At 50.0% G+C, this 26,293-nt stretch overlaps 6 protein-coding genes across 6 annotated transcripts; 3 read left to right on the forward strand and 3 right to left on the reverse strand.

Annotated features, from left to right (window-relative positions):
• Positions 1-3,693: 3,693 nt before the first annotated feature.
• On the reverse strand, positions 3,694-5,911 carry BBA_04728 (coenzyme A transferase; the record flags this gene model as incomplete). Its single annotated transcript, XM_008599825.1, has 7 exons — positions 3,694-3,828; positions 3,915-4,136; positions 4,246-4,363; positions 4,469-4,924; positions 5,023-5,209; positions 5,285-5,569; positions 5,647-5,911. 7 exons carry the CDS (start codon positions 5,909-5,911, stop codon positions 3,694-3,696), a joined length of 1,668 nt encoding a protein of 555 aa, XP_008598047.1.
• Positions 5,912-8,661: 2,750 nt separating this feature from the next.
• Positions 8,662-10,740, forward strand: BBA_04729 (protein kinase, putative; the record flags this gene model as incomplete). Its single annotated transcript, XM_008599826.1, has 1 exon — positions 8,662-10,740. The coding sequence occupies one exon, from the start codon at positions 8,662-8,664 to the stop codon at positions 10,738-10,740; it is 2,079 nt and encodes a 692-aa protein (XP_008598048.1).
• Positions 10,741-17,347: 6,607 nt separating this feature from the next.
• BBA_04730 (uncharacterized protein) lies at positions 17,348-20,502 on the forward strand (the record flags this gene model as incomplete). Its single annotated transcript, XM_008599827.1, has 2 exons — positions 17,348-19,170; positions 19,227-20,502. 2 exons carry the CDS (start codon positions 17,348-17,350, stop codon positions 20,500-20,502), a joined length of 3,099 nt encoding a protein of 1,032 aa, XP_008598049.1.
• Positions 20,503-22,014: 1,512 nt separating this feature from the next.
• BBA_04731 (aldehyde dehydrogenase) lies at positions 22,015-23,686 on the forward strand (the record flags this gene model as incomplete). The annotated part of the gene is made up of 2 exons (XM_008599828.1): positions 22,015-23,194; positions 23,268-23,686. The coding sequence occupies 2 exons, from the start codon at positions 22,015-22,017 to the stop codon at positions 23,684-23,686; spliced, it is 1,599 nt and encodes a 532-aa protein (XP_008598050.1).
• Positions 23,687-24,046: 360 nt separating this feature from the next.
• Positions 24,047-25,184, reverse strand: BBA_04732 (exosome complex exonuclease RRP4; the record flags this gene model as incomplete). Its single annotated transcript, XM_008599829.1, has 2 exons — positions 24,047-24,884; positions 25,039-25,184. 2 exons carry the CDS (start codon positions 25,182-25,184, stop codon positions 24,047-24,049), a joined length of 984 nt encoding a protein of 327 aa, XP_008598051.1.
• Positions 25,185-25,828: 644 nt separating this feature from the next.
• Positions 25,829-26,202, reverse strand: BBA_04733 (uncharacterized protein; the record flags this gene model as incomplete). Its single annotated transcript, XM_008599830.1, has 2 exons — positions 25,829-26,010; positions 26,094-26,202. 2 exons carry the CDS (start codon positions 26,200-26,202, stop codon positions 25,829-25,831), a joined length of 291 nt encoding a protein of 96 aa, XP_008598052.1.
• Positions 26,203-26,293: the final 91 nt, after the last annotated feature.

Below are 26,293 nucleotides of genomic sequence, written 5' to 3' on the forward strand. Positions count from 1 at the left end.
CGCTAAATACCTTTTTATATTAATCTATAGATAGGGTTATTAGTTATCTAGTAAAAGGCGTTTTATTATCTATAGTAGGCTCTATTAGCTATATATATTCCCTTTTTATATTATATTTATATATTTAACTATTATAAGGGTCCTTCTATCTCTAGGGGCGATTATTTTAAGGCTTACTATTATATCTATTATAAGGCTTATCTTCCTAATTTATATAATAATAATTATAGGGGTATAGAGATTAGTCTTAGTGTCTATTTTTATAATTATTAGGGTTAGCTTTTTATTATCTAAGATAACTATTTTTATAGTTATTAAATTTACCTTTTAGGCGTTAAGGATAACTATCCTAGTGGTTATTATTATTTTACTAATAAGGGTAGCTATCTTAGGGGGAATCTTTATCTTATAACTATTATAATTCCTTATATAATAAATATAAGGTTTAGGCCTAGGTTATAATTATCTATTTTATTATATTTTATTAAGCTCCCTAGGCTCTTTTAGCTTTATAATAGTATATAAGTAGCTTATAGGTAATAAAGTCTACTATTAAGTTATTTATAGAATTAATTAAAACTATTAGGCTTAGGTTAGAGTTATAGAGAATATAGTAGGCTATCTAGTCTTTATTTATATTACTAGCCTTATAGTAAAGAGCTTTCTTATAGTCTAGATATTATTAAAGTATTAAGGTGTCCTTAGTAGTAAAGGAGTATTTAAGGGTATCTACTTTTTTTATAATTATATTATAGTTATACTTAAAGTGTTTTTATAGGAGTTTAATTTATAAATTAAGGTCTTTACCTAATTAAGCTTTAGTAGACTCTAATAAGCTAATAAACTAAGTATAATTATCTAATTCTTAATTAGATAATAAGCTAAAGGCTATATTCTAGAGAATAATATTAATATTTACCTAACTAGCTATCTACCTAATCTAGTTAATATAAGAGATAATATCTATCTTCTTAGAGTTATATACTAGAACCTCTAGTTTAAATTATTAGTGGAAACTAGGGGGTAGTCTATCTTATATCTCTTATCCTTATTTAGGGGAAATAGTAGGTGATTATAGGTAGGAATAGTTTATGTGATAATAGGAATAGTTAGAATATTAGGAATAATAGGAAGTGTTTCTTATAAGAGACTTTAAGGGGTTATTAGTATTTAGGCTTATTAAGAATTATTTAAATAATTTTATTATTTTAACTATATTATTAAAAGAAGTCTAATTTATAATTAGGTCTTATAAGGCGTAAGCTTTAAGTTATTATTATTCTTTTATCTTTATATTCTAAATAATAGTAATAGCTAATTTAACCTTACTATTATTAGCTTTTAAGATAAGGTAGAGCTTATAGTAAGTGTTTTTAGCTACTTCTTACTTAGTTATCTAAATCTATATAATATTATTTTTATAGTCTAAGCTAGTATATTATATTATTAGTATAGTCTTTATTATATTATTATTATTAATTAGGTTATATAGAAAGGGTATAGATTATATACTAATAGGGGAAAAGATATAAAATAAAGTATCTAATTCTATATTAATAAGAGATAGTAATCTTAAACACTAGTGTCTAAAAGGGTTAGGTAAGGGTAGTTTTTATAAAGTGTTTCTTATTAATAGTTTATTTATTAAAGGGGAATTAGGTAATATTATTATTTCTTTTATAAAAGAAAGGTTTATATTATTCTTTATTAGTCTTTCTTATTTCTTTATACTAAATAGAGGTGTTTTATAGTAAGGGGATTTAATATCTAGTTTAAGAAGCTAATATTATTTTTATTAGTTAGAGAGATTTTATTAACTAGTATTAGGGAAAAGGTATAGTCTAGGAGGAGTAAGGGAAGCTATAGGTTATTAGGTTATAGGCTCTTCTTTAAGAGGAAGGAGTAGAGGTTAGTTAATTTATTCTTTAATAAAAAAGGGTAGGGATTTTACTAAGTCTAGTATTAAGGATAGGGGTATACTTTAAGATTATAATATTATCTTTAATAGGGTAATTAGGTTAGTTTTTTTAATAAAATAACCTTAACTATCTCTTAGTTATTTTTTTTTTTTTAATTAGGGTTTTATTATAAATTATTATATATCTAGTAGTATTATTTAAATAAGGGGAGATAAAGGGTTAAAATAAAGTAATAAGGGGTTTTTAAGCTAACTAGAAAGGCTTAAAATAAGCTAATATATCCTTAACCTTTTAAAGACTAAATAGGAGGAATAAATCTAGGCTAAGAGGTGGTAGTGTTTAAGGATAGCTTATATCTAGGTAATAGATATAGCTTAGACCTTATTATTCTTATAGTATATTATAGTGTGATAATATATTAGTAGATAGGATTAGGTGAAGGAGAGCTAGGCTTAATCTTAAAGGTTATTAATCTTTTATTTTTAATAGAAAACTAATAGAAAAGGTTATATTAAGGCTTATAGCGTAGAGATAACGTTTTTCTAGTAGCTAGAATTAGTAAGAAATAGTAATTACTACTATGTGGTGGATTAAAGAGAGTGAGAGTGACGGAATTATATAGCGAGGCATAAGCTAAAGTAAAGACCTAATAAATATGTGTATCTAGGAGAGAAAGAGAAGAGAGGCTATCTAGAAGGTGTGGCGGCTGATGAGGGTCCTGGCTGAGTCAGCGAGCCGAGGCGTGCCTGCCAATAAGCGTGCTGGCAAATTTGACGTATTCTGCTCATCACCGACAGACGGCCCAGGCTGACCCTTTTTCTCAGCTGACTAGTAGAGCTGATCTCTGGACGTGGCGGTGAAGAACGACGACTTGTTCGCAGCTGGCGAGTTAATAAAGCCTGGAATCGCCGTCGTAGAGACATGTCGCTTCCTGCGTGGACGGACGGGAGCAATGAACAGCGATGACTCTGTTTCGCTTGGCTTGCATCCTGCTCGGGCTGCCAGCTCTCCCACTCCTCGAGATCCGAATGATTGGATGCTGCGTATTTTTCAGCGTGATGATTGGTGTTTCGACTGGGTATGCGTATCATGAGAGACATTTTGCGCGTCGGCTGTGAGGCGGTCTCACGTCGGGAGGGGTAAATAGTGCAGTACAGTGTTGGAAGGGCGAGGAAGAAGTAGAAAGAGGCAAGATGAAAGACTTCAACACTTTTTTACCCTTCATCTCCGTTTTCGAAGCCGGATCATGGCATAATGATATACAAAAAGGCCGAATTGGGCCAGTTGGCAAGCACGACGTGATGGTTTCGGCGTACGCCGACGCTATACGACTGGAATGCCACAATGTGAGACATTGCGCAGACAAGCTCAGCTCTGTAGTGCACAAACTCAAAATAGAATACTCACTTCTCAGAATTTGTCTGCTGCTCTTTCTTTTTGGTAGATTTGGTGGAATATGTTCTTTCAGAGGGAGTCTGTTTCAGCTACGGCAGCTCGGGAGGCGCATACCAGAGCGAAGAGGCGCTGAGCGATGTGCAAGGCTGTGTGCATGTAAATCTTGTAAACTCACACTAATCGGAAATATAATGATTTGTATCTCTCTTCCTTTGTGCTGTTCATAAAGTAGTTTGGTAGCGCGGCGAAGCCCAGTCAGCCTATGAGCTGTCATGTAAACGTATAGAGATAGTTTTCAGGATGTTGATGATTTGTATTGGATATTTTTTCCCAACTCTATTATAAAGTATGCAAGATCTAATGTAAAGTGATAATGATTCTACTCCATCTCTTTCAAGTTCTTGGCCACGGTGAATTTCGCGTCCGTCTTGCTCTCAATCTCCTCGACCGTCACACCAGGAGCCAGCTCGGTCAACGTTAGACCCCCCGCCTTGCGATCTACTTGAAAAACGCACTACAACACACAGTCAGTTATTTAAAAAAAAAACCCCCTTCTAAAGACAAGGCCTATAATGAAGGGAAAAAACCGGCAAGACTCACAAGATCGGTAATAATGGTGCTGACGCAGCGCGCGCCGGTGAGCGGCAGACTGCAGTCCTGCACAATCTTGGGGGAGCCGTCCCGGGCTACGTGTTCGGTCGCGACGACAATCTTGGTATTGTCCGGGTTGGCGACGAGATCCATGGCGCCGCCCATGCCCTTGAAGACCTTGCCCGGGATCATGTAGTTGGCGAGGTCGCCCGTCGCGCTGACCTGCAGAGCCTGGAGGTAAATTCCACCCGTGTTAGTTGGTGTGCAACATGGCGAGAGAAGACGGGGGAACAGAAAGTGGACGGGCAAAAAAAAAAAAAAAAAAAAAAAAAAACTTAACCCCGAGAATCGAAACATTGACGTGGCCCCCGCGAATCATACCAAAAGACTCGGAAGAGTCAAAGCACGAGGCGCCGGGCACCATGGTGACGGTTTCCTTGCCCGCGTTGACAACGTCACTGCCAAGGTTCGAGTTAGTTGATGACATGGCAAAAGGGAAAGAAGGAGGAAAAAAAGAAAAAAAAGAAAAAGAAAATAATTGGCAAGGACGGGGTAAAACGTACGGGTCGACTTGGTCTTTGGTCGGGTAGGGCCCCATGCCGAGCATGCCGTTTTCGCTCTGCAACCAGACGGTGCGGCCCGGCGGTATATAATTGGCCGCGAGCGTGGGGATGCCGACGCCGAGGTTGACGTAGAAGCCCTCCTGCAGCTCCTGCGAGGCGCGCTTGCCGATGCGCTCGCGACGTGCTTGGTGTTGGTTTTGCGACGGCCGATCCTCGGCGCCGTTGTTGTTGTTGTTGTTGTTGTTATTGTCGCTGTTGTCGCTCGCCGAGGGCTCGCGAATCTTGAGAATCTCAATCTTTTTTTCGGCAGTGGCCGGCACGACGCGGTCGACAAAGATGCCGGGGAGATCGACCTCGTCGGGGCCAATGGCGCCAATCTCAACAATGTTTTCGGCTTCGACAATGGTGAGCTTGGCGGCCTTGGCCATGAGAACGCCGTAGGCTTTTGTCGTGTAGCTGCCAAAGAAAGAAAAAAAGTGTTTGGGTTAGCCTATACTTGATATAGATATATGTGTGTGTGTGTGTGATTGGGCGACTTGATGGGAGAGGCGTACCGAAAGACGCAGTTGCCGGCCTTGTCGGCCTTGTAAGCGCGCAGAATGGCCACGTCACCAGGAAGTGAAGTTTCCATGAGAAACGTCTTGCCGTTGAACTCGCGCGTCTCGCGCTTGGTGCCGCGCTCGAGCGTCTTGCCGTCGGGGCTGAGCCGCACTGGAATCTCGCCGTCTTGCACCAAAGTGTCTGATTTTCAACGTTAGAGCTTGGGGGCGTCTGCGATTGAGCGAAAACGAAGAAAAAGGGGGGGAGGGGACTTACGAGCACCAGTTGGGGTAAAGAAGGCGGGGATACCGGCGCCGGCAGCCCGGATGCGCTCTGCCAGCGAGCCTTGGGGGCACAGCTCGACGGCAAAGTCGCCGTTTAGGTAGCCCCTTTCCAGCGTCTTGTTGTTGCCGAGATAGGACAGCGTCAGCTTGTTGATCTGGCCATTGCCGATGAGTAGCGACAAGCCGCCTTTGCCTTCGATGCCGGCATTGTTGGACACGGCGGCGAGGGAATGTAGCGAGTCCTTGCCTCTTCGGTGGAGTGCTTCGATGAGTGTTTCTTTTTTTGTTGAAAAGATTTGTTAGCTATTTTTATCAACCATGCTGCCGTTTGGGGGAATGTTGGGCGTGATGTACCTGCGACGCCGCAGAGCCCGAAGCCGGCGCTGAGAATCGTGGAACCGCTCTTGACGTCGGCCACGGCGCGGTCCGCGCTGTCCCAGAGCTTGGAGTACTCGGCCGGTTTTTTTTGCGAAAGCAGTGACGTTGTCGTGAGAAATGTTCGACGCGTTGGTAATGTTGTCGTCTTGGGGAGGAGTGTCGTTTTGGAGGCTGCGCACGAGACCGCGACAGGTCTGCGCAGCGTGATGCGCGCCGCCACTGGTCTTAGTACCGATGCCATTGTTGTGTGGGTGGCTGGTGTATTTAGACGAAAGTTTCCCGTCCTAGGAGAGTTAGAAAAAGGCAAAGGGCAACACAAATTGGAGAGAAAAGAAAGCGGCGCATCCGAAATAAAAGGGAGATGGGGGAGTTTTATGTGATTTATACTTTTTCTTTCTTTCTTCCATTTATATAGTTTGCTACGTATAAGAAGGCAAGCCCGCTATCGCACCGACCCTGAGAAGCGGGGCGCAATCTAGGGCCGGGCGGAGCGCTAGCTATGACGTTGCCAACTCCGGAACTGTTTTCGGGGCTCAAAAATAGTGACCGGCCGCTGATCCGGAAGGGTCGGGGCGTTTTGTTGCGAAAAAGGCGTCGGGACGCGGGGCTGCGGGCTGCGGGCTGACCAAAAGAATGAAAAAAAAAAGGAACAAGACGAATATGAAACGAAGAAACAAAAAAAAAGACAATGGTGACAAAGGGAAATTTGCAGCAGGGAGAAGAAAAAATTGTTGCTCGAGGGCAAAGGCCCGGCCAGGGGGCCGCTCCGTAGTTGTTCGGCGTCCGAAGGGGTGGGCTCGGCGGGAAGACCGCCTCCGTGGCGGATGTAGTGCAAGAAACACAAATGTTCTGCGCGGATTTGGGCGCGACAAGGAAGAGTGGAGGGATGGGTCGGGGAATAGAGCGATAATTGCAGACCGACTATATGCAAGGATTTGTGTGCCTTTTTTTTTCGTCGGAGCCAGTCCGTTGGGTTTTGTGTGTGTGTGTGTGTGTGTGTGTGTGTGTGTTTGCGGTTCGGCGTGTTGCCGTGGTTGGGCGATTCGGTCGGTTGCAACAATTCGGGCCGGTTGGAGGAGTTCCGTTGGACCGTACCGTTTTGTTACGAAAAGCATGGACATATTTCGGGCCTCGGTATGCAGTGCTTGAGATTGGGAGACGTCTGCATGAAAGAGTGAGGGCGGAAAGAATTGGAGCCGTTGGAACGGAAAAACGTAGAGTGGCAACCAAAACATGGATGCGGCGCGTTTAATTCTACAATCGGCTGTCGGATGCTCCGCTACGTCTCACAGCGGCCGTAAAACAAAATAAGAGGGCCATTCTTTGCGGCTATCTGGAGGAGACGATATTGAATGCTGTTTGCAGTGCCGGGCATGTCTTTTCCTAGCGCAAGCGTCGCAGCGTGCGCTACGAATACACATTGCCGGCTGCTACGACAGAGTCAAGAGGCAACGAACCGACTGATTGTGTTGGTCATGTCGCAAGTTTGCGTCCCACACAGACAGTGCACATACGCTGAAACAATGGTAGCGAGTGATAACGGCCACGATGCTGCCTGGACAGCTGGGGTTGGTCGCTAAAATTAATCATTTCGCCTTCATGTAGCGGAGGTGGTGCGCCGGGAAGCCCAAAACGGTTTAGCGCTGAGAGAAGCTGTTTGTTTCTTTCATCATGGATGCTGACTGGTTGGACTGGCTGACTGGGTGCGCAAGTTCAACAAACAGCTGCTGAGTAAAAAGGTCGAAATGCCATGCACATCTTCGATGCGTAACGTAGGTATTAGGATAGGTTGCAGGGAATTTTGCCAAGGGCGGGCGCGCTGCAGGGGAAGACACGGCAGGGGACGATGCCGGAGACGTACGTGGCTTGTCAGCGACGATCCGCGTCTGGGTCAAGAGTCACGACACCGTTGACGGGGAGTGGGAGAATGATGGGTGCAGGACGGCTGAGGAAAATGGGCTGCATGGAATGGGATTGGATAGAGATCAAACCGACATTGGAGAATAAATACAAGTCCAGCTGTCAATGTAATGGACGATTCGACAGAGTGTGTCTGCCACTGCGCCATGTTTACTGCACTGGAACGTAGCATCTGGCGTTGGCTCCAGCGCCAACTAACTAGTTGAAAGGTGCTTGGATGCTTGGGTAGCTTAAGTGGTAGCCTGCAGGGAGACGACGAGGAGTCGCTAAAGTCTGGCCATTTCAATTAAATAAACCGTGAGCCTACATTGACGTCGTGAACATCCATCACCCCAGGTTAGAGTTTGGAGGCGTGACCATATAATCACAGTGCATCTTCATCGCGGCCGGCGTCGCTTGCCTAGAGCGTCTGCTCAAACCACTAACTAAAGCCTACTGTACTGTGATTGAGTGAAATTGTATCTACAAAGTACCGATCCAGCCTATTCCATATACTATGGCGCCAATAGTTTTCCCATGTACATGAGAGATACCTGGCTCTGCCCTATCATAGTGGAGTGGTGGAGCCGAAATCTATCAGCAGCCGGCAGCCCACAGTCAGAGCTTGAGAAGGAAGGAGCGACCTGTCTGGCCGCCTGCCTCCCCAGTCAACACCCGCCCCCAGCCAGCTCAGTCAGCCCGCCAACCTTGATTCTAAACTTCTTTTCTCGCCCACCAATATACCTCTCACGACCATATTCGCCGCCATTTCTCCCCTCCCGTCGTCGTCTTGCCTCAATTCGATTCCTCGCTACCCTTCTCGATACTCCCCCACGTCAATCGCCCCTTCAACAACCCGCGCAAAATTTCCAGTCATCTTCCGACATTACCACACCACGCACGCCTGGTCCTCTCGACACCCTTTGGCTCCTCACCACTTCGCAAACAATACTCGGCTGTCCCGTAACTGCTGTATGAACTCGTCATTGCGCAAGCAGCTATTGCTCGAAGCCGCCTATTGGCTAGACACCCTGTCGTTGCACCCGTCGCGCCACTGTCATAGCTTCCCCGGGCTCACACCTTTGTCAAGCTATGACATTCCTCTCGACTTCCTCAAAGCCTTCCGACAATGAATCCGATGCCCGCGCTCCTCGTCATGAAAAGCTAGCATACCATGATTCCCACCCGTCTATCCTGCTAGACCTGGAGACCACGCCTAGCCCCATGCCGAGACACACAAACCTGTCGCCGCCCTCGCCTGCGCAAATGGCCGCCTCTCCAGGCGATCGCGTCCACTCGCCATCGCGCGTCAATCATGGCCATCCCACCAACAGCTCAGCCAATGCGCTCAGAATATCCACCGACGTCCTCTCAGCATCACCTGGTGTATGCTCCTTTCCAAACTACCGCGATGTCCCGGCTCCAGACAACCGCAACCTTTCACCCTCGCGGAATTCTCTAAACAGAACCACCTCTACCAACTCTGTGCAGCTCGCGCGAACACCAAGTCTTAAAGCTGCATTAACAGGCGCGTTTGCCTCGTCCGCCGGATACAATAGCAATGTCTCCAGCCCCGTCATCAATGCCATGGGCGACGTCACCCCGTTGCCCAGTCCCCTCATGTCAACCGACTCGCCTGGCCCTTGGTCGCGCCTGAGTATAAACTCGGCTTCTCCCCCTCAGTACCGAGCTAAACTCGACATTGTGGGCGAAGCAGCCTCTTCCAATTCCACCCAGCGTGGCTCTCAACCCCCCTCTACGTCGCCCAAGCGCAAACCCTACCTTAACAGCCGACAGCAAGATTCCATACCTGCGCCGACGCAATCCTCATCGACTGGCAACCAAAAACTATACCACACGAGGAATCGCAGCGTCAGCGAGTACGTGCCTGACCCCATCTCAATTCCAAAGCGATCCATTGTCGTTTCAGGCTCTCATTCCAGAAGAGATGGCACTGAGCACAATGACTCTGGGCTGCGACGAGAGTCTCACCTGGCCGAGTCGCGCGGCCTGACCCCTACCGTCACCAAGCCCCCGACGCCTCCTCCTAGCGACTCGTCCAAGGATTTCATGGACAGTCCGGCCAAGGCGCACGAACCCTCTTTCGAGTATTTCAAGGCGCGAAGCCGCAGTGATGGCAAGAAGCGGCGCTGGAGGTCTCTCGGCGTTCTCGGTCGCGGCACTTTTAGTCGAGTCATGCTCGCGACCAGTCAAATTGTTCCTGATGGCGACGGTCCAGAGATGCTGCCAGGCACCCCTGCCGCGTGCCGTCTACCCCGCAAAACCCTAGTTGCTGTCAAAGTCTGCGAACATGGTCCGCGAGGCGGTGCAAGCGAGGACCGCGTCGAGATGAGCCTCAAGCGTGAGCTGGAAATCATGCAGGTCATTCACCATCCTTCGCTTCTCGACCTCAAGGCCTGGAGCATCGAGCCCACGCGCGCCATCTTGGTTATGAGTTTTTGTCCGGGTGGTGATTTGTTTGATGTCACTACTTCGCACCGCAAGAGCTTGACTTCGCCCTTGATGGGCCGCATCGTGGCCGAGCTTGTCTCTGCCATTCACTATTTGCATCAACAAAATATTGTTCATCGCGACATTAAGCTTGAAAACGTTCTCGTCAACATACCCGCGACCGATCTTGCCAGCACCAACATCAACTGGTCGACATATCCCTACTCCATCATTGCCCTCGCCGACTTTGGTCTCTCGCGACGTATAGCGCCAGGCGAGCAACTCGAAACGCGATGCGGCTCCGACGATTATGCTGCTCCCGAAGTCATCCTAGGCCAACAATACGACGGACGCGCCACAGACGCCTGGTCCCTGGGCGTTTTGCTGTACGCGCTGCTCGAAGCTCGTCTTCCCTTTGATCCTCACCCCGGCATGAGCGATGCACACCGCATGCGCAGTCGCACAAGCCATCGCATCGCGCGTGTTGAATGGCGCTGGGTCGAGTATGCAGGCGACGATGGAGACCACGAGGGCGACGCGGCCAAGTTTGAGCGAAGCGGTTTGCTCGGCGCCATGCACATTGTCGAGGGCCTGCTCAGACGCTCGCGCAACCGCTGGACCTTGGAAAAGGTGGCAGCCGAGCCGTGGGTTGTGAATGCGCTTCGCATCGACGGAGGCATTCGCTTCAGAGAAGAGGATGCTGGCGAGGAGGTTCCATGACAAGCTGGCCAGCAAAACGCTGTTCTGGCTTGATTCTTTGTTTCAACTTGAAGATTTGCTTTTCTCTTCTTGGACGGCGCTGGTGTCTCTTTTCACTGAGCTTTTTTTCTTTTCCTGGACGGCGCTGTTGTCTTTTCACTTACCTTTCCCCCTTTCCCAGACGGCGCTGTTGTCTCTTCACCTACCCGTTCTTCTTGTTACCTAGACTTGAGATTCCCACATGTACTATTACTTTTTTTATTCCTTACTTCACCTTTTTATACTCGATTGTTCGAGAAGGTTCCAACATGTACCACACTACTTGAACAATATTTCCTCTTTTTTTTAATTTTTTAAATATTTCCCACTCGACGTTTTTTTTATCTGGATGGTGGGAGTTATAGTTGCCGGTTGGGCAGCGGTTTCTTTTTGTTTCTCTTATATCCTTTCAATCAGTTCTTATCGACGAGGGCTCTTTCGATCTACAAGTGTCGGCCCATTACTGTTGCAAGACGCGAAGAATAATAATGATTAAAGGAGTGCGCCTTTTCAATGATGAATCAGATAATTGGTGATGAGGGCGTGAAAAAGGTTGAGGGAAAGGGGCCGTTTAAAATTTTAGGAATTGGCGTCGTTTTTGAATCAGTATGGAATTTATACACAATGAACAAAAGCTGGCATGTCCCGTTTCATGTGATGAATAAGTTGTGGATGGTAGGTAGCTGTAGAAAAAGTCCATGGTGTATTAAACACTGACTGGGTCCATGATGATTGTTGTTTTCGTAATCTGCTTTCGATTGGCGCAGAATCAAGGTTGGGTTGTTTTCGCCGAATGTCAAGGAGGATTGAGGGGTATAACACGTCGCGCAACGTCGGTGATGCTCGGGGGGTCGGCATCGGAAGCTCTATCATGCCAATCATGCCAATCATGCCAAATGCGACTCATCTCTGTGAGAAGATTCCTACTTGAGGAAGAATTGAAAAAAAAAAAAAGAAAAAAAAATAGCCCAAGATATTGGAAATGAAGTGTTTCCGCCTGCGTGGCGGACTAGGTTTAAGCCTTGCCTCGTACGGTCGAGTCGTTCTTTGAAATGGGAGGACCGTCTGTCGAAACAAGGGCCGCAGTGACAAAAAAAAAGGGAGGTGGGGGGGGGGGTGTAAGGTAAATAAAAGCCACGAATAATTCGAAATGAAGCGGCGGTCTACGACAAGGACAGGAACAGCAGCTCAGCTACAATGTCAGGACGAACGAGTAGGGGGCAAGTTGTAGCGCGTTTTTGTATGGTGTAATAAGAATAGAAGAGACAAACTATAGAACAAGGTAGTCTGTATATACAAAAAGGGCTTTGCTTTCAGCCCTTGATTCATTACCGTTGCTTGTACATGGGACGAAGGAGGGGAGGGGACCGGGGTAATTTCCATTACATACTGCTAACAAACTCCTGTGCCCCGAAATGGCTGCTAATATTTTAAAGTTTTTAGCAGTTATTTAAGGGGGCGAGCAAGTTGCAAGTTGCGTCGTCGCTGCAAAAGATTAAACATGTAGAGTATTATGCGGATTGGCGGGCGCCGCTGCAGATGAAAACGTTGCATTGATTAATTTTGTTTTACCCCAGACATCATCATGACCTCGTTTTAGACCCCGTGGGGAAATGTGTACACATACGCACATAAGGCGGGGGGGGAAGAAGGGAGGGGGTAACATGTCATGTTTGCGTTTATGCATCGCGGGGAAATACTAAGCCTTTCTTTATTTATTATTACGTTTCTTTCTTTTTTTTTTTTTTTGTCCCGACTCCACGGGGTAAAGTAGAAAGTACACAGGGTAACTCCGTACCCCAAGAATTCCCCCTCCCCCCGTGTTATTTAGCCGACGACAAGCGAAAGAAATGTTGCGTCCACCTTTTCCGCTGTGGCGCGGCCACCTCTTTTCTCTTCTGTCCCTCCCCTCTCTCTGTTTTTTGTGTTGGGCGGCCAAAAAGTTGCGACTTGATCTTGTTTATAATTCATCATCATCAAGCAAAGTAACTGTGTGTGTGTGTGTGTGTGTGCGCGCGCGCGCAAACGATTGAATGCAAGACGGACTTGTTCTTTTTTTTTTCTTTTTTTTTTCCCTTGTTGAAAACATTCAAGGCAGGGTACGAATAGGAGGTAGTGGAGATAAGTCATGTAATCCTTGCCAACAGCCGCTATTATTGGCGATTATGGTTTCTCCCTTTGCCGTTTCTTGTCTTTATATTTTATGACATTTCGCAACTTTTCTCGCACCGTACTCTTAATTAGAAGAAGATGCATTTCCGAACCGGAATCATGGAAGAAAGTGAGACACACGGTGAAGTGTGGCCCCCTCATTGCCCTGCGCCCGCATTCAGCCCCGGGGAAAATAAGCATGCGCGCCCGCCACACATCATGCCCACCACAACATTTTTACGGAGTACAAAGTACAAGTTGCTGATATGCCGCTGCGATTCCCTCCAAAAGCATGTTGCGGCAGCCGCAGCCTGACAAGGTTAGAGTTATTCCAAGGATGAGGTTGATCCGACGTGGTGACACAAGATCAGTAACATGAGAGCACGCCCCGCCTCTGGCTAATAAATTGTTCAAGTCTTTAGGCAGCAGGAACGAAAAAAAAAAGAAAAAAAGAAGAAGAAGAAGAAGAAGAGAAAAGGAAGGAAAGAAGAGATCCCCGTCAAGTCTTGTCGAAATAGGAAGCTGCTTTTGACTGCTTATCAGGGATCCAAAAGTTGACCGCCAGATAATAATAACGAGCAAAGTATTTTAGCGCTTGTCCTTTTCCCAGTGCCATTTGCAAGGTTGTAAAGTCTTGTTGTTGATCACTTTAACAAAACTTCTTTGGTCAATGAGTCGTAAACATGTGTCTCCGACATCTTTTACCCGTCTTGCCGGTGCTCGTTTAAAAGATGGCCGCCTACTCTTATTGGCAGCAAAAAACGGAATAAGCCAAGCCTTGGCTCAAGATGGCTGCGACGATCGTTTCCTGCTGGTAACCCCCCCCCCCCGGCGGGCCGTCTCTGTGTCGTTTGTCACAACTCGCACATGTTACCAACTACCCAAGTAGATAGTAGTTGGTTTGAGGTCTTGAGAAACTGCCAACATTGAAATTGCCTCTTTCCCTCTCCCTTTTTTTTTTGGTGAATGCATGTGCCTAGCTTATGAAAGGCCCGCGACTTATTAAACTCGCGCAACCGCCGCGATGCAACTCTTTCCTGCCTAGCGGCTGCGCATTGTGGCGTCAAATTCTTCAGTCTTTTTGCTGACCTACCTACCAATGCACTGTTTTTTCTTCTTCTTCTTCGTTTCTCTTTGCCGGCTCTGCGGCGGTAGTTGCCGTGGGAATTTATATCCTTTTGTTGAAAAAAAAAAAAAAAACAACCCCCGTCCATATAACATGATTACACGAAAAAGGTCTACTTGGAGGGCGGGTTCAGGGTCTTGTCTGAACTACTGTGGTAACCCCTCGTGCCTTTTGTGGACTACATAACTACTCTGTAGCTGGTAGCCAGATACTGGCGTACCCTTTTTTTGGTTCCTTGATAAAAAAACAATCCTTTCAAGATTGCACCACCGGTCAGAAGAATGCTGTGATGAGCAACGCCCGCTTAAATAAACGAGAGCGGATAAAACATAATTTTTGTTCAACTTGTTCACATGCCTGCTTCTCCACTGACCGGTTATCCGGGATTGAAAAAAAAAAAAGGTTGAAATGGGGGCCCTTATCGTCAACGCAAGTGGAGCCGTTGCGTCGAAATCCGAGATGACGAGATTGCCTGGCATTGTCTTTTCTTGTTTCTTGCCTTTTTTCTTTCCCGCCAGTACTCGAGTTTTGCTGCTGTGTATCAATTGGCGGCTTCATAAACGCTGGCGAGCCGACTACTGGTCCATCCATCGTAACATTCTAGCAAAACTTCTTCCCCATTATAAGAGCACATACATATTATATATTGAGCTGTCAAGTCTTACGAAAATCTTGGAGGGCCCCCCTTGTCACTTTTTTCCCCGCAACCCGCACCCGCACAAAACTCGCATGCCATGCAGCCAGGGGCTCAAGACTGGCGAATTTGCCAGTTAAATCAAGTCTCAAAATGTTCGGGTAGCCGTAGTTAGTTCGTTGACCGTTGAAAACCGTCCGATCAATTCACTCCAAGAAGAGCTGTTCAAGACGCCGTGGCTTTCTTGCCACATGGCCCTGGGGCATTTTTAGGGCCCTGCAGTTCCCTCCTTGCCCCCCGGGAGAAGCACACGCCAAGGAGGCGGGCACAAGTTTAAGACACCTGTCGTGCCCAGCCTGCCATCCAGTAGTCTGTAGACCAGGGACTCTAGACATTTTCGGTGCTATTCATAGAAATGCATGTCTTGGTTCTCTCTGGTTCATTTTTGCGACTGAGAGGTTTCCGCCCCCGTCGTCGTCGTCGGAACTTGGAACGGCCGACATTACTTCATTATCAGAGCTTAGGTTATCGGTGGATGGAATAGAACTGACGGGCTTTTTTCTCTTGCATATGGGGCGGCGCGCCACAACCCCCAGGCGGCTTGCCCCAAGTCCAGCACATGCACACACACACACACTCGCAATCCGGGTAGAGCCATGGGCCGCCATTTCCTACCCTCATTGCCTCATTGCGTTTTTCCCTCGCCTCATCACCCGTTCTAGTCGTCACACTGAGTCGTGTATTTTTCTTTCCGCCCCACCCTCACGGCCAGCCTTGCGCTTTTTCTTTTTTCCCTTCTTCTTTTTCTGTTCTTTTGCCTGCTTGGTTAATAGCAGCAAAACATTAAGAGCCAGTGACGTGCAAGATGAACAATTACCCCCGTTTTGTCCATCTGTACGAATAAAAAGGATTCGCCATGCCCACTGCACTAGACCATGTCCGCTTCATCAGCTCGCAGTTTGTACCCACAAGCCCTGGAGCCCGCCCTGCAATCCCCCCCCCTCCCCTTGGTCCCCCCAGGATCTTGGATCTTTGTCCGAGTTCAGGGTCGACTCTCCTCCGTCACTCTGTGTCATTGCCCGCCGCTCACAAGACAACACGTACGCGAGCGGCGGCGGCGGCGGCGTCGGCGGCGACTTGTCGCAGTGTCTCGGGCCTTTTTTTTTTTTTTCTTGTTCTGGCCCGGGGGCGGAGGGAAAACAACAAGTTGCCTCGTTGATGACGAGCGAGGCGCGCCAGCCTTTCGGAGGGGGGCTTGGGGGCCTGGTGACGGCTACCGCTCCTTTCTTGGTACCTAGCTAGGTAGTGGTGGCGCCTGCTTTTCTCCAAGTTTTTTTTTTCCGTTCCGTTTGTAGCAGCAGCCCGGGCCAAAACGCCACGCAACAGCAACACACAACAAAGTTGATAGCACACCCCATTCCCCTCATGCTCTCAGGCTCCAAGCCACCTATCCACTAGTTGCGAATGCCAACGCCCGCCAGAGGGATTACTTCTCGAAGTTGCCAACTAGTTCAACCTAGTCAACGTATAGTGGAGTTTCGTTGGTGGTGAGTCGTGCTCCTCATCATCAGTTCAGTTCTGGCTGGGATGCGCCCCAGCTGTGGCCCCCCCCGGAAGACCTGTTATGCGGGATCGAGCCAGGGGAGGGAAGCGGGGAGGGCCAGTATCACCGTCTTGTGATTGGCGCTACTTTGCTCGTGTGTGGTGGCTTGTGAGTGGCAGCCTTTTCCACCTTCTCTTTCAGGTCGATGGTGGCATTCATCAGCATTTTCCCTCACATGGCAACCTGGCAACATGGCTACTACAGGTATTATTAGCTGGCCCAACGCATTGGCTGGCAGCCCTACCCCAGTCATGGCGTTTTCGTTGGCGGTCTCTGGGACGGATAGCAACTGTAATCGCCGTCCTCCTCTTTCTCCTCCACCCCCCCAGCTCTCGCATTAGGTTACATTCTCCTCTTCCCAAGGAAAATCCGTCTACCCTTACTTGCCTTACTCTCCACTCCCCGCCGACCTTGTCGTTTCTTATCTGACTCTCGAAGCTGCTAACCAGTCGAGGCACAACGGCGCTCTCGTTTTGACTGGTTTATCCTTTTTTCTTGTTCGATATTAAAAACAGGCTTCTCGATTGCGGCCACTTTTTTTCTGAGGGTTCTGTTGGATTCACTTTTCCCCTTGTATATCGCATAACCTGTTTGCTGCGCCACCACACCTCAGCACGACCTTTGCCTCACAACGGCTGGCTGCCCTCTTCTCCTTCGTCGACAAGGCAGCGGGACCAAATCTCACAGTCACCCACCTGCATCACGTCTCATCACGCCCATTGCTCAATCTCGATTGTCCCTGTAACATCTGCCTATACACATCACCTCTCCCAGTCCAACCGCTGTACAGACCTCTTTCTCTCTCTCCCTCTCTCTCTCCGTCTCGCATATAGACCGCCGCCGTCACAACTAGCATGGGCTGCAACCGTTGAGCCCCTCCACACCCGGCCGTTGAATCTTCTTTTCTGGCTCTCGCTCAATCTCTGGCTCGTTGGCTCACAAGGGATGCCTTTACGTCTCGAGAACTGACGACATCGGCTACGGCTAGCAAGTCGCCTGACCTTCATCACCAACAACGTTACCTGTCCAACCTGGGGTCGTCGTACTGATCCCCAGTACCCGAGGCAAAATCGCCATGTTTGACCATGATTCCGACAAGGCTCGTGCGCCAGGCTTTTCGCTTGATGCCTATAACCATATGAGGCACAATGATTACTTTTCCTCGGGAGACGGGTTTGGCTCCATCGCTCCGTCCCAGCTGGCCAGGATACCCGACGACATGTCTCGCTTGGATTCGCACGCAATGGACTGGACGCCAACGCCCACTGGCCATGGCTCTCATTTTCGCAACGGCAACACCTTTAACGACCAAGAAGACTTGATTGATTTCGACGAGATTCCGCAAGCACAACCCCAAGTCAGCGGTGTAGGACGCCTAGTGGCCCAATTTGAGCACAAGGACTATGTGCCTCCTCTGCCGCCCAGACCCATCACCAACACCGCCTCGAGTCCTGCGGAAACAGACCCCTCAATGTCCAACTCATCTTTTTCCTCCTATTTCAGCAGTTTGACCAGTGCTGCACATGCCAATCATGCAGCAAGCCCCGTCGGTAGCCCTGTTGATTCTCACTACGGATCCTTTGGCGATGTTCTCTCGAGGATCACCAGTCCGCATGATGTCAACAGTATGGAGTCTGGCTCGCCGCTCTTGAATTTCGGAGCATTCCCGCATGCGCGCATTGCGAGTCCCCACGTCAACGCCGTTCGGTCCCATGTCGTTTCAGGCATGCCTCAGTTTCCAGACGAGAGAACCCGGACTCCCTTTGGCGGGGAGACCAAGACCTTGATGAATACGGAAAGCATGGATACTACTGACTCTCACATGTTTGACGATGTCGAGCGCAACATTTTGACTTTTTTAAAGTCTGACCTTGAAGGTAGCAACCGCCAATATAGCTTGCAATCAACACGACAAGAGCCTCTGCAGATTCGACAAGAACCTCTGCAGATCCGACAAGAAACTCTACAAAGTCGGCATGGAACTCCTCATGCGGCTCAGCAGGTTAATCTTGCGGCAGCCCAGTCAGTTCATCGACAACCGAACCAGCCATTGAGCAGTAGAGATCAACCATTAACATCTCCATTCACCCAATTAAACCAGTCAGGCCAGTCTGTTCAACCGACCAAGCCACCTCAACACATCCGGACGACTCAGCCCACCCAATCCAGCCAACCAGTTGAGCCAGCTCAACAACCAACTCGCCAACCCAGCAGACAAAGCAGTCGCCAGTCGACACAGTCGCAGAAGAAGCCCCTCCAGGATGGTTTTGGGAGCTCAACCACTTCCGGAACGCCAGGCTTCTCGGTATGGCGTCCCCCCTCGTCTCCAGCAGTCAAACAAGAGCCGCCACCCGACAGCCCCATGATGTCTTCAAAAAACCTGTTCGAGAAACCGCCCGTTCCGCCCAAGCCCAAGCCGATCCAGGAAACGCATCAGATAACATTGGATTTTACCTCAACCGCAAAGGGCAAGGGTAAGGCTGCGGTAAAGCCGCCAAAACCTCCCAAGCCACCTCGGTCGAGACTGCAATTACCACCTCCTCCTCCCCGTCCTCGACTGGATACCGCAAATCTCCTCGCCAGCCCGAGCACGGAAAAGGCACCGCAGACACCTGCGACTCCGGCAACTCCTTCAACAACTGCAGATGTTACTTCGCCCGGGTCTTTGGTAAGATGCTCGACGGATGCATCCTCCGAGGCGATGCTGACATGCAAAAAGACCTTGAGACAGGCGGTGTCTGCGCTTCGAGGCCACGGCTTGCGTCCAGGCCGAGAGCTGGTCCCGGCAGAAGTTTGGGAACAGCACAAGTCCACCATTCGCTCACTCTACCTGGACGATCGCAAACCTCTCAAGGAAGTTATGTCCATCATGGCGGAAAAGTACAGCTTCCAAGCAACGTAAGCTGAAATGGAAATCCGTGAAACGAAATGCGGCTAATGTGGTTTTTTTGCAGGCCGAAAATGTACAAGACTCGATTTTCGCAGTGGGGATTTGTCAAGAACAATACTGAAGACGAAGTCAAGAGGCTCTTGTCGATGAAGTTTCAGCGCGATGCTGAAGGCAAGATTTCCGAGTTTGTCCGCAACGGTCGGGTCGTGAACCTTGGCACCTATCTCAAACGCAAAGGCGTTACAGAGTACGACCTCATCGATTTCGAGCAACCCGCGGACCTGCCGGCACACATTCGCTGCCGAACACCAACACCGCCGCCGCCGCCCATTTACTTTCACTCGCCCGAGCTGGTCCGCGCGCAAGAAATCCTCGTCGGCAACATTCGCAAAGCGTTCCTCCAGTGCCGCCAATTCGAAAACGACGTCGGCACACAGGTTGGCTGGACAGTGGTGCAGACGTGGGGCGCCTGGTCTTCAGAGATTCTCCTCGAGGCCAACTTTTTCTTCGAGGCGCTGGACACGGATACTGGCGGACAGGCTCTCATGCGGGCTTTCAAGCAGCTGGAAGAAGACTTGAAGACGCTCTCGCCGCTGGGAATCTTTGAGCTCCTGACGGGCATGGCGAATCGTGACCTGGGCCTCGTGGCCTCGCTCTGCAAGTATCTGGCCGCGCATGCGACGACAAACCTGGATCGGAACCACCCGATGCGGGCCATCTTTAGCTGCCTGTACGACGTGCAGCAGAACCACGGCGCCGCGGTGCTGTCGGAGCTGCTCTGGGGCTGCTCTCCGCTCTTTGCCAACGAGCTAGAAGCCATCTACGGGCGACGACATCCGTACGTGGTCCGCGCGTGGCTCGACCTGGCCTACTTTAACAACCACGTCAACTTTGACCGGCTGCAAAAGATTGCGCTCGAGCTCCGCGCCGTGCACGCGCAGCTGGAGCAGAAGCAGGGCGAGACGGACCCCGAGGTGCTAGTGGTGCGGTACGCCGTCCTGCAGCTCCTGTACGCGACGGAGCCCAAGTCGGACAATACCAAGCACGCGACGACGGAGCTCTGGGCGACGCTCAAGAGCATGAAGGTGCTGTGCAGGATACGCGACGCCAAGTCCAACGCGTACTGCTACCACAGCCCCGTGCGGCTGAGCCCCTGGACGAAGCGTTGTCGGCGGCGCTACGACGCGGCCGTGGCTATCTTTGAGGACCATCTCGGCGTCAAGCTGCATCCGTACTTTGAAGAGGACCTGCACACGACATTGCACGAGCTGGACTCGCTGGATTCGTGGGCCACGGCGCTCGAGCAATCGAGCAGCAGCAATCGAATAGGCTACATTTGAGTCTTTTCAATGGAATAGGCTTCATCTGAGTCTTGTTTGGAAGGCTGTGCTTCTAATTGCGGCCAGCATGATGTACATTCATACCCAACCTCCCTACCTCTGCCTAGCTACTACGAAGCCAGAGAATACACGAATATGCAGACGGGCATGACCAACTAACGACTTTTCTCCCCTTGTTTGATGCCGATTGCATCTTGACAATATTTGTTTAGCATCTTTCCTGTCAGCTTTTTTCTTTCGTGTGTTCTTTCACCACGACCTGCTGATTTTGGGTTTTTTTTTCGCGTCTTCACGTTCATGACCATTTTCCCTTACCATGGCGTTTTCTGCATCTTTGATGGATATTCGAAGCTGACGCAAGTGACTCGCCCAATGTTGTTGCGAGCCCTTTTTTTCTTCTTCATTTACAAACTGTACAATTCATCGTAAAAAGCACATTTTTTTTGAGGATGATTTCGAAATGAGCAACGATACCAAAATCTGGCAGCGGAGGGCCAGCTAGCTTTTATGAGTGAGTAAGAGAGCATAAATTTGTTTTTATTCAATCAAAGTTTTTCTTCTTTTCATGAATGAGGATGACGGTGGGATGAGATGCGGGGAAAACTCATCGCATGTTGTTATAATTTCTTTTTTTGCCAAGTTTTCCTTTTGGTATTCACGTCTTTACGACGAGAGGCAGGCAGCTGGCATAATCAAATGGGCGATTGCGCATAATGAATGGCATTACGTATTGATATCTCAAGACGCATAATCTCTCGTATAAAATGTTTGTCTTTACGAGAAATCTGCACATGAAAATCAGAAATTGGATTAAAATATAAATCTCCCATGTCATCTAAGAATGTTCTGTTTGCAGAAGTCGTGGCCAGGGAGCGGCGCCACCATAATAAACGCAAGAGATGCCAAGGCTATTTGTTTAGCATGTGATGCTACCTGCTTGAGTGAGTGGCCCACAGCAACATTGCCGGATAGCGAGAAAGATTGTGACACTTGCAACGGGCAAGGAGTCGTGTAACAGTGAGACAGCCCTATCAAGCTTGGCATCTTGGCATCGAATTGATGATATTCCATCAGCCGTAATCGTCCTGTCATGATACTCGTAAACGCTCGACCAGCCGCCAGTACCTAGCTAGTTAGTTAGTGCACTGAGGCGAGGCTACAGGCCCGCTCGAGGCGGAGACAGCCTCTAATAATATGGAACGTAGCTCCGTCGGCCTCGGCTCAATCTGCCCAGGCTCCTCTCCCGTGCCTCCGCTGTCTACTGTAACTAGTACGACGCTCCCCAGGAAATAATGGCACTAATCGTATCTGTACATAGAGGAAGCTCCCCGCAGTTTGACATTTTCTTTCCTTGGTTCCTCTTGGTTCATCAGAGATTGCACCTCTCTGAAATCTTCCGAAACCATTACCTTGTTCTCGCTGCTCCGTCCACGACGACTGCCCGCCACTGCCCGCCCAGCGACCTTTAAACGTCCCTCCGCCGCATCGCCATCGTCGCACATTGCCGCCGCCATGGCTTCCAGTGGCGCCATCCCAGCGTACGAGCCCACGAGCCTCGACAACATCACCGCCAGCATCGACACGATCCGCAAGACGTTTCGAACCAACAAGACCAAGGATGTCGACTTTCGCATCCGGCAGATCCGCAAGCTCTACTGGGGCGTCGCCGACAACGCCGCCCTCATCGAGGAGGCGCTGATGAAGGATCTCAGCAAGTGCAAGTTTGAGGCGCAGCTGTCCGAGATTGACTGGATCAAGAACGAGGCCGTCTACGTCTCCAACAGTGTCAAGAAATGGGCCAAGGACAAGGCCGTCGACGACATCCCCTTTCAGTACTGGGCGCTCGGCCCCAAGATGCGCAGCGAGCCCTACGGCACCATTCTCATCATCGGCGCCTTCAACTACCCCTTCCAGCTCAACCTCGCCCCCGTCATCGGCGCCATTGCTGCCGGCAACACGGTCCTCCTCAAGCCCTCGGAGCTCTCCCCGCACTCCGCCATGGTCCTCAAGAAGATTTTTGACGAGTACCTCGACCCGGACTGCTACGTCTGCGTCAACGGCAACGTCGACGAGACCAAGCACATCATGGAGCACAAGTTTGACAAGATTGTCTTTACCGGCGGCAAGGGCGTCGGCACCATCATTGCCAAAAAGGCGGCCGAGACGCTGACGCCGTACATCCTCGAGCTCGGCGGCCAGAACCCGTCGTTTGTCACGCGACACGCCGACGTCAAGCTCGCCGCCAAGCGCCTCATGTGGCAAAAGACGTTCAACGCCGGCCAGGTCTGCCTGTCGCACAACTACGTCCTCGTTGAGCGTCCCGTGCTCAACGAGTTTGTCGCCGAGATTAACAAGCTCCACGCAAAGTTTATGCCCCACGGCGCCGACAAGAGCCCCGACTGGTCGCGCATCGTCAACATGAACCACTTTAACCGCCTGAAGCGCATGCTCGACAATACCAAGGGCAAGATTGTCATGGGCGGCAACATGTGGGAGGACAAGCTCATCATTGAGCCCACGGCTGTGCTTGTCGACAGCATCGACGACAGCATGATGGTTGAGGAGAGCTTTGGCCCCATCTGGTCCATTCTACCCTTTGACACGCTCGACGAAGCCATTGACATTGCCAACAAGGTCGACCCCACGCCCCTCTCCCTCACCACGTTTGGCTCCGATGCCGAAAACGAAAAGAGTATGTGCTCCCTTTCCCTACATGCTGAATTCGAAAAAAAAAAAATTGTCGCTCACATATTCTTGTCATCTAGTCCTCCTCAACGTCACCTCGGGCGGCGCCACCATCAACGACGGCTTCTGGCACGCCGCCATGAACCAGACGCCCATTGGCGGCGTCGGCTCCTCGGGCCAGGGCAACTACCACGGCGCTTTTTCCTTCAAGGCCTTTAGCCACGAGCGCATCATCTGCAAGGTGCCCAAATGGGCTGACCTGGTGCTCAAGCTGCGCTACATGCCCTACGACCTCAAGGAGCTGGCGCGCACCCAGGCGCTCACCTCGCTCACGCCAAACTTTGACCGCGACGGCAACCCCAAGAGGGGCCTCTTTTACTGGATCGGCCTCATCTTTACGCTCGGCGGGCGCGGCAGCAAGAAGAGCAGCATTCTAAGGTGGGCTATTCTGATGCCCGTCGTTGCGTATCTTGTTGAGCTGAGACGTGCCAAACTCTAGGCCCGCACCCAAGGAGTAAATAAAGAAGAAAAAAAAAGTTTCGAGGACGGCAAGACCGGAAAAGAAAGATTGCAAGACGCTTTTCTTGACGTGAGCGAGGCGCAGTACTTTGGTCAGCTTCCCTCGCTCTGGGTCTCTTGCGTTGGACATGACAACTTGTACGAAGCTGGTTGGGGTTTCTTTGTATGTATTACGGATGGATGTATTTATTTGTAGTTGAGAAGGACATGAGAATGACAACCCATTTCATCACCAAACAATACTGGCCAGTACTGTGATTGCCACTTTGCATCCCGTTGTTTTTTTTTTTTTCGTAATAATTGATCTGTATAAAAGCAACGACCCCCCTTTAATAGTCTATTATACACGAGCCATGACAGCCGCAAACCGCCGCCCTCGCTCACCACCCAGATACAAGTCATCATCCGGCGTCTCTCTGCCCAGCTCCACGGCCTCGTGGTAGCCCCTCGTCACCGTGTCCTCATCCACGCGCAGGCCATTCTCCACCAACGCGAGGATGACGCTGCGCACACGCGCAATCTCGCGCATCGTCGGCACGTCCACCGGATCGTTTTGGCTCGAGTACACCTTGCTGCTGACCGTCTCCTCCATGCGATTTACGCCCGCCGCCTCGGCCGCCGCGTCGCCCTCGACGTGGCGGCTGATCCATATATAACCGTTGACGCCGAGCAGCACATCCATCTTGTGCGCGGCGCCGGCCCCCTCGACGGGCTCCATGGTCCACGCCTGGCGCTTGGCGCGCACGACGCCCGCGCCGCCGCCGGTGCCGCTGACGCTCGCAAAGACGCCGTTGCGCAGCTTGCCGTACTTGAGCGAGCGCGTGTGCAGGCTCGCCGCGCCGTCCTGGTGCAGCTGCTGCACCTCGGCGACGACCAGGTCGCCCTCGGAGAAGAAGCTGCGAATCTGCAGCTCGTCTGTCTCGGTGCGCTTGCGCAGGATGCCGCCGGGCAGGTTAATGGCCGAGATTTGCAGGATGGCGAGCTGCGACGCGGCAACGTCGACGCGCCACCGCTTGGCCTGCACTTCGACGATGCGGCCCACGACCAGGTCGCCAATCTCGGGCGTGTAGCGCGCGCGCAAAGGCCGCACGGAGAGGAGCTTGTTGGTCCTGGTCAGCGTGCCGGCGAGGGAGGAAGTGATGGAGGTGGATCCATGAGGGACGTAGGTGCCGTGACCTCTGTTTTGGGGTTTCGTCAGTATATGGTTCGGGGGGAGGTTTGAGGGGGATGGAGGGGTAAAGGGGGACTTGCCGCATCCATTGAGGGTTTGATGTGATGATGCTGCCCGGTGTGAGAATCTCATCCGCCTCTGCGTCGTCTTCTACCATCGACCGTTGGCGCTTGGACGCGCGGCGCATGGTCACATCGCCTTGCACATCAACACCTCCATCTGAATCTGACGAGTCGGAGTCGGAGTCTGCGGCTGCCGCAGGTTGCTGTTGCGCCGCGGGCTGCGGACGCAGAATTGTGATGGGCATTGTATTAGGCTGATGCGTTTGTGCCCCGGTGAGTGCTTGGCAACTTTGCAAGGCAATGTAGGCGGTCTGTTGCCTTTTTTTTTTCTCTTTTCGGCAATGGCTGAACGAAAGCAATTCGTCCAAGGTCCAAGTTATGTATTGTCGGATTCAGTGTCTCTTGAAAATGAATGGTTGGTGATTGAGAGCTTGATGAAATAAGTTGATTGTGGGGCAGAGATTTCTGCTGCCGTCGAGAGTTCGCAGTGACAGCTCCACCAGCAAGCTTCCAGCATGCTCAGGCCTACTTTCTGAATATAGCAAGATTTACGATGCATCATATCAATTTAGCAGTCTATTTGAGATGGAAGTTAATTATTCTTGCATTTTGTGTGCTATCTGACAAGGGTTAGCAACAGCGAGCAGTTCGGTCCAGCCAAAGTACGCCGGCTTTGCTGATTCGCAGGCTAGGCGCGTAAATGAATTCAGAAATGGGTATCGTAGTTTATTGGCATTTGCCGGATCGGCATATAAAACATTGTTATACATTGTTAATACATGAAAGTTCTCGACATGCTGCAGCCGTGGACGCCGTGCTTTGCCTGTCACTCTTGTTCGCTTCGAGTCGATGTGTTGGTTCGTCAGAGTCGGCGCGCATGTAGTGCCCGCTAAAAAAAAGCTCTCCAAAATCCCATGTATGCAAGGCCGAGAGATATGCCAACGATGCCGGCCTTGCGACTGCGCATGCCAAACATGGACTTGCTCTGGAGGATGGCCTTCTGCTGTCGCTCGAGCTGCGACATGCCGGAAAAGTAGCTATAGCCCGCGAGACCAAAGAATGCGCCGCTTCCTACGAAATTGACGCCGTCAGTCCAATTCCTTGAAGGGTTTGTATTTCGAATGCTTTGTATCTCGATCGGGTTCGGGACATACCGACCACTTTGCAAGACAGACAATCTTCCTGCCGGTCTTTGCGCAGCATCTCATGCACGTTCTCGGGCTTCTCCAACTGATGGATCGAGGGTACTGTGTCGCCGGCCATTTCGACTGCAAAAGGTAGGCCTTCCAAACAAGCTTGACGGTAAACCTTTTGTCTCGCTGTGCTTTGCAGTTCAAAAGTCAAGTCTCGTTGC

This window comes from Beauveria bassiana (genome assembly GCF_000280675.1).
Source record: "Beauveria bassiana ARSEF 2860 unplaced genomic scaffold BBA_S00011, whole genome shotgun sequence".
NCBI classification, from domain to species: Eukaryota; Fungi; Ascomycota; class Sordariomycetes; order Hypocreales; family Cordycipitaceae; genus Beauveria; species Beauveria bassiana.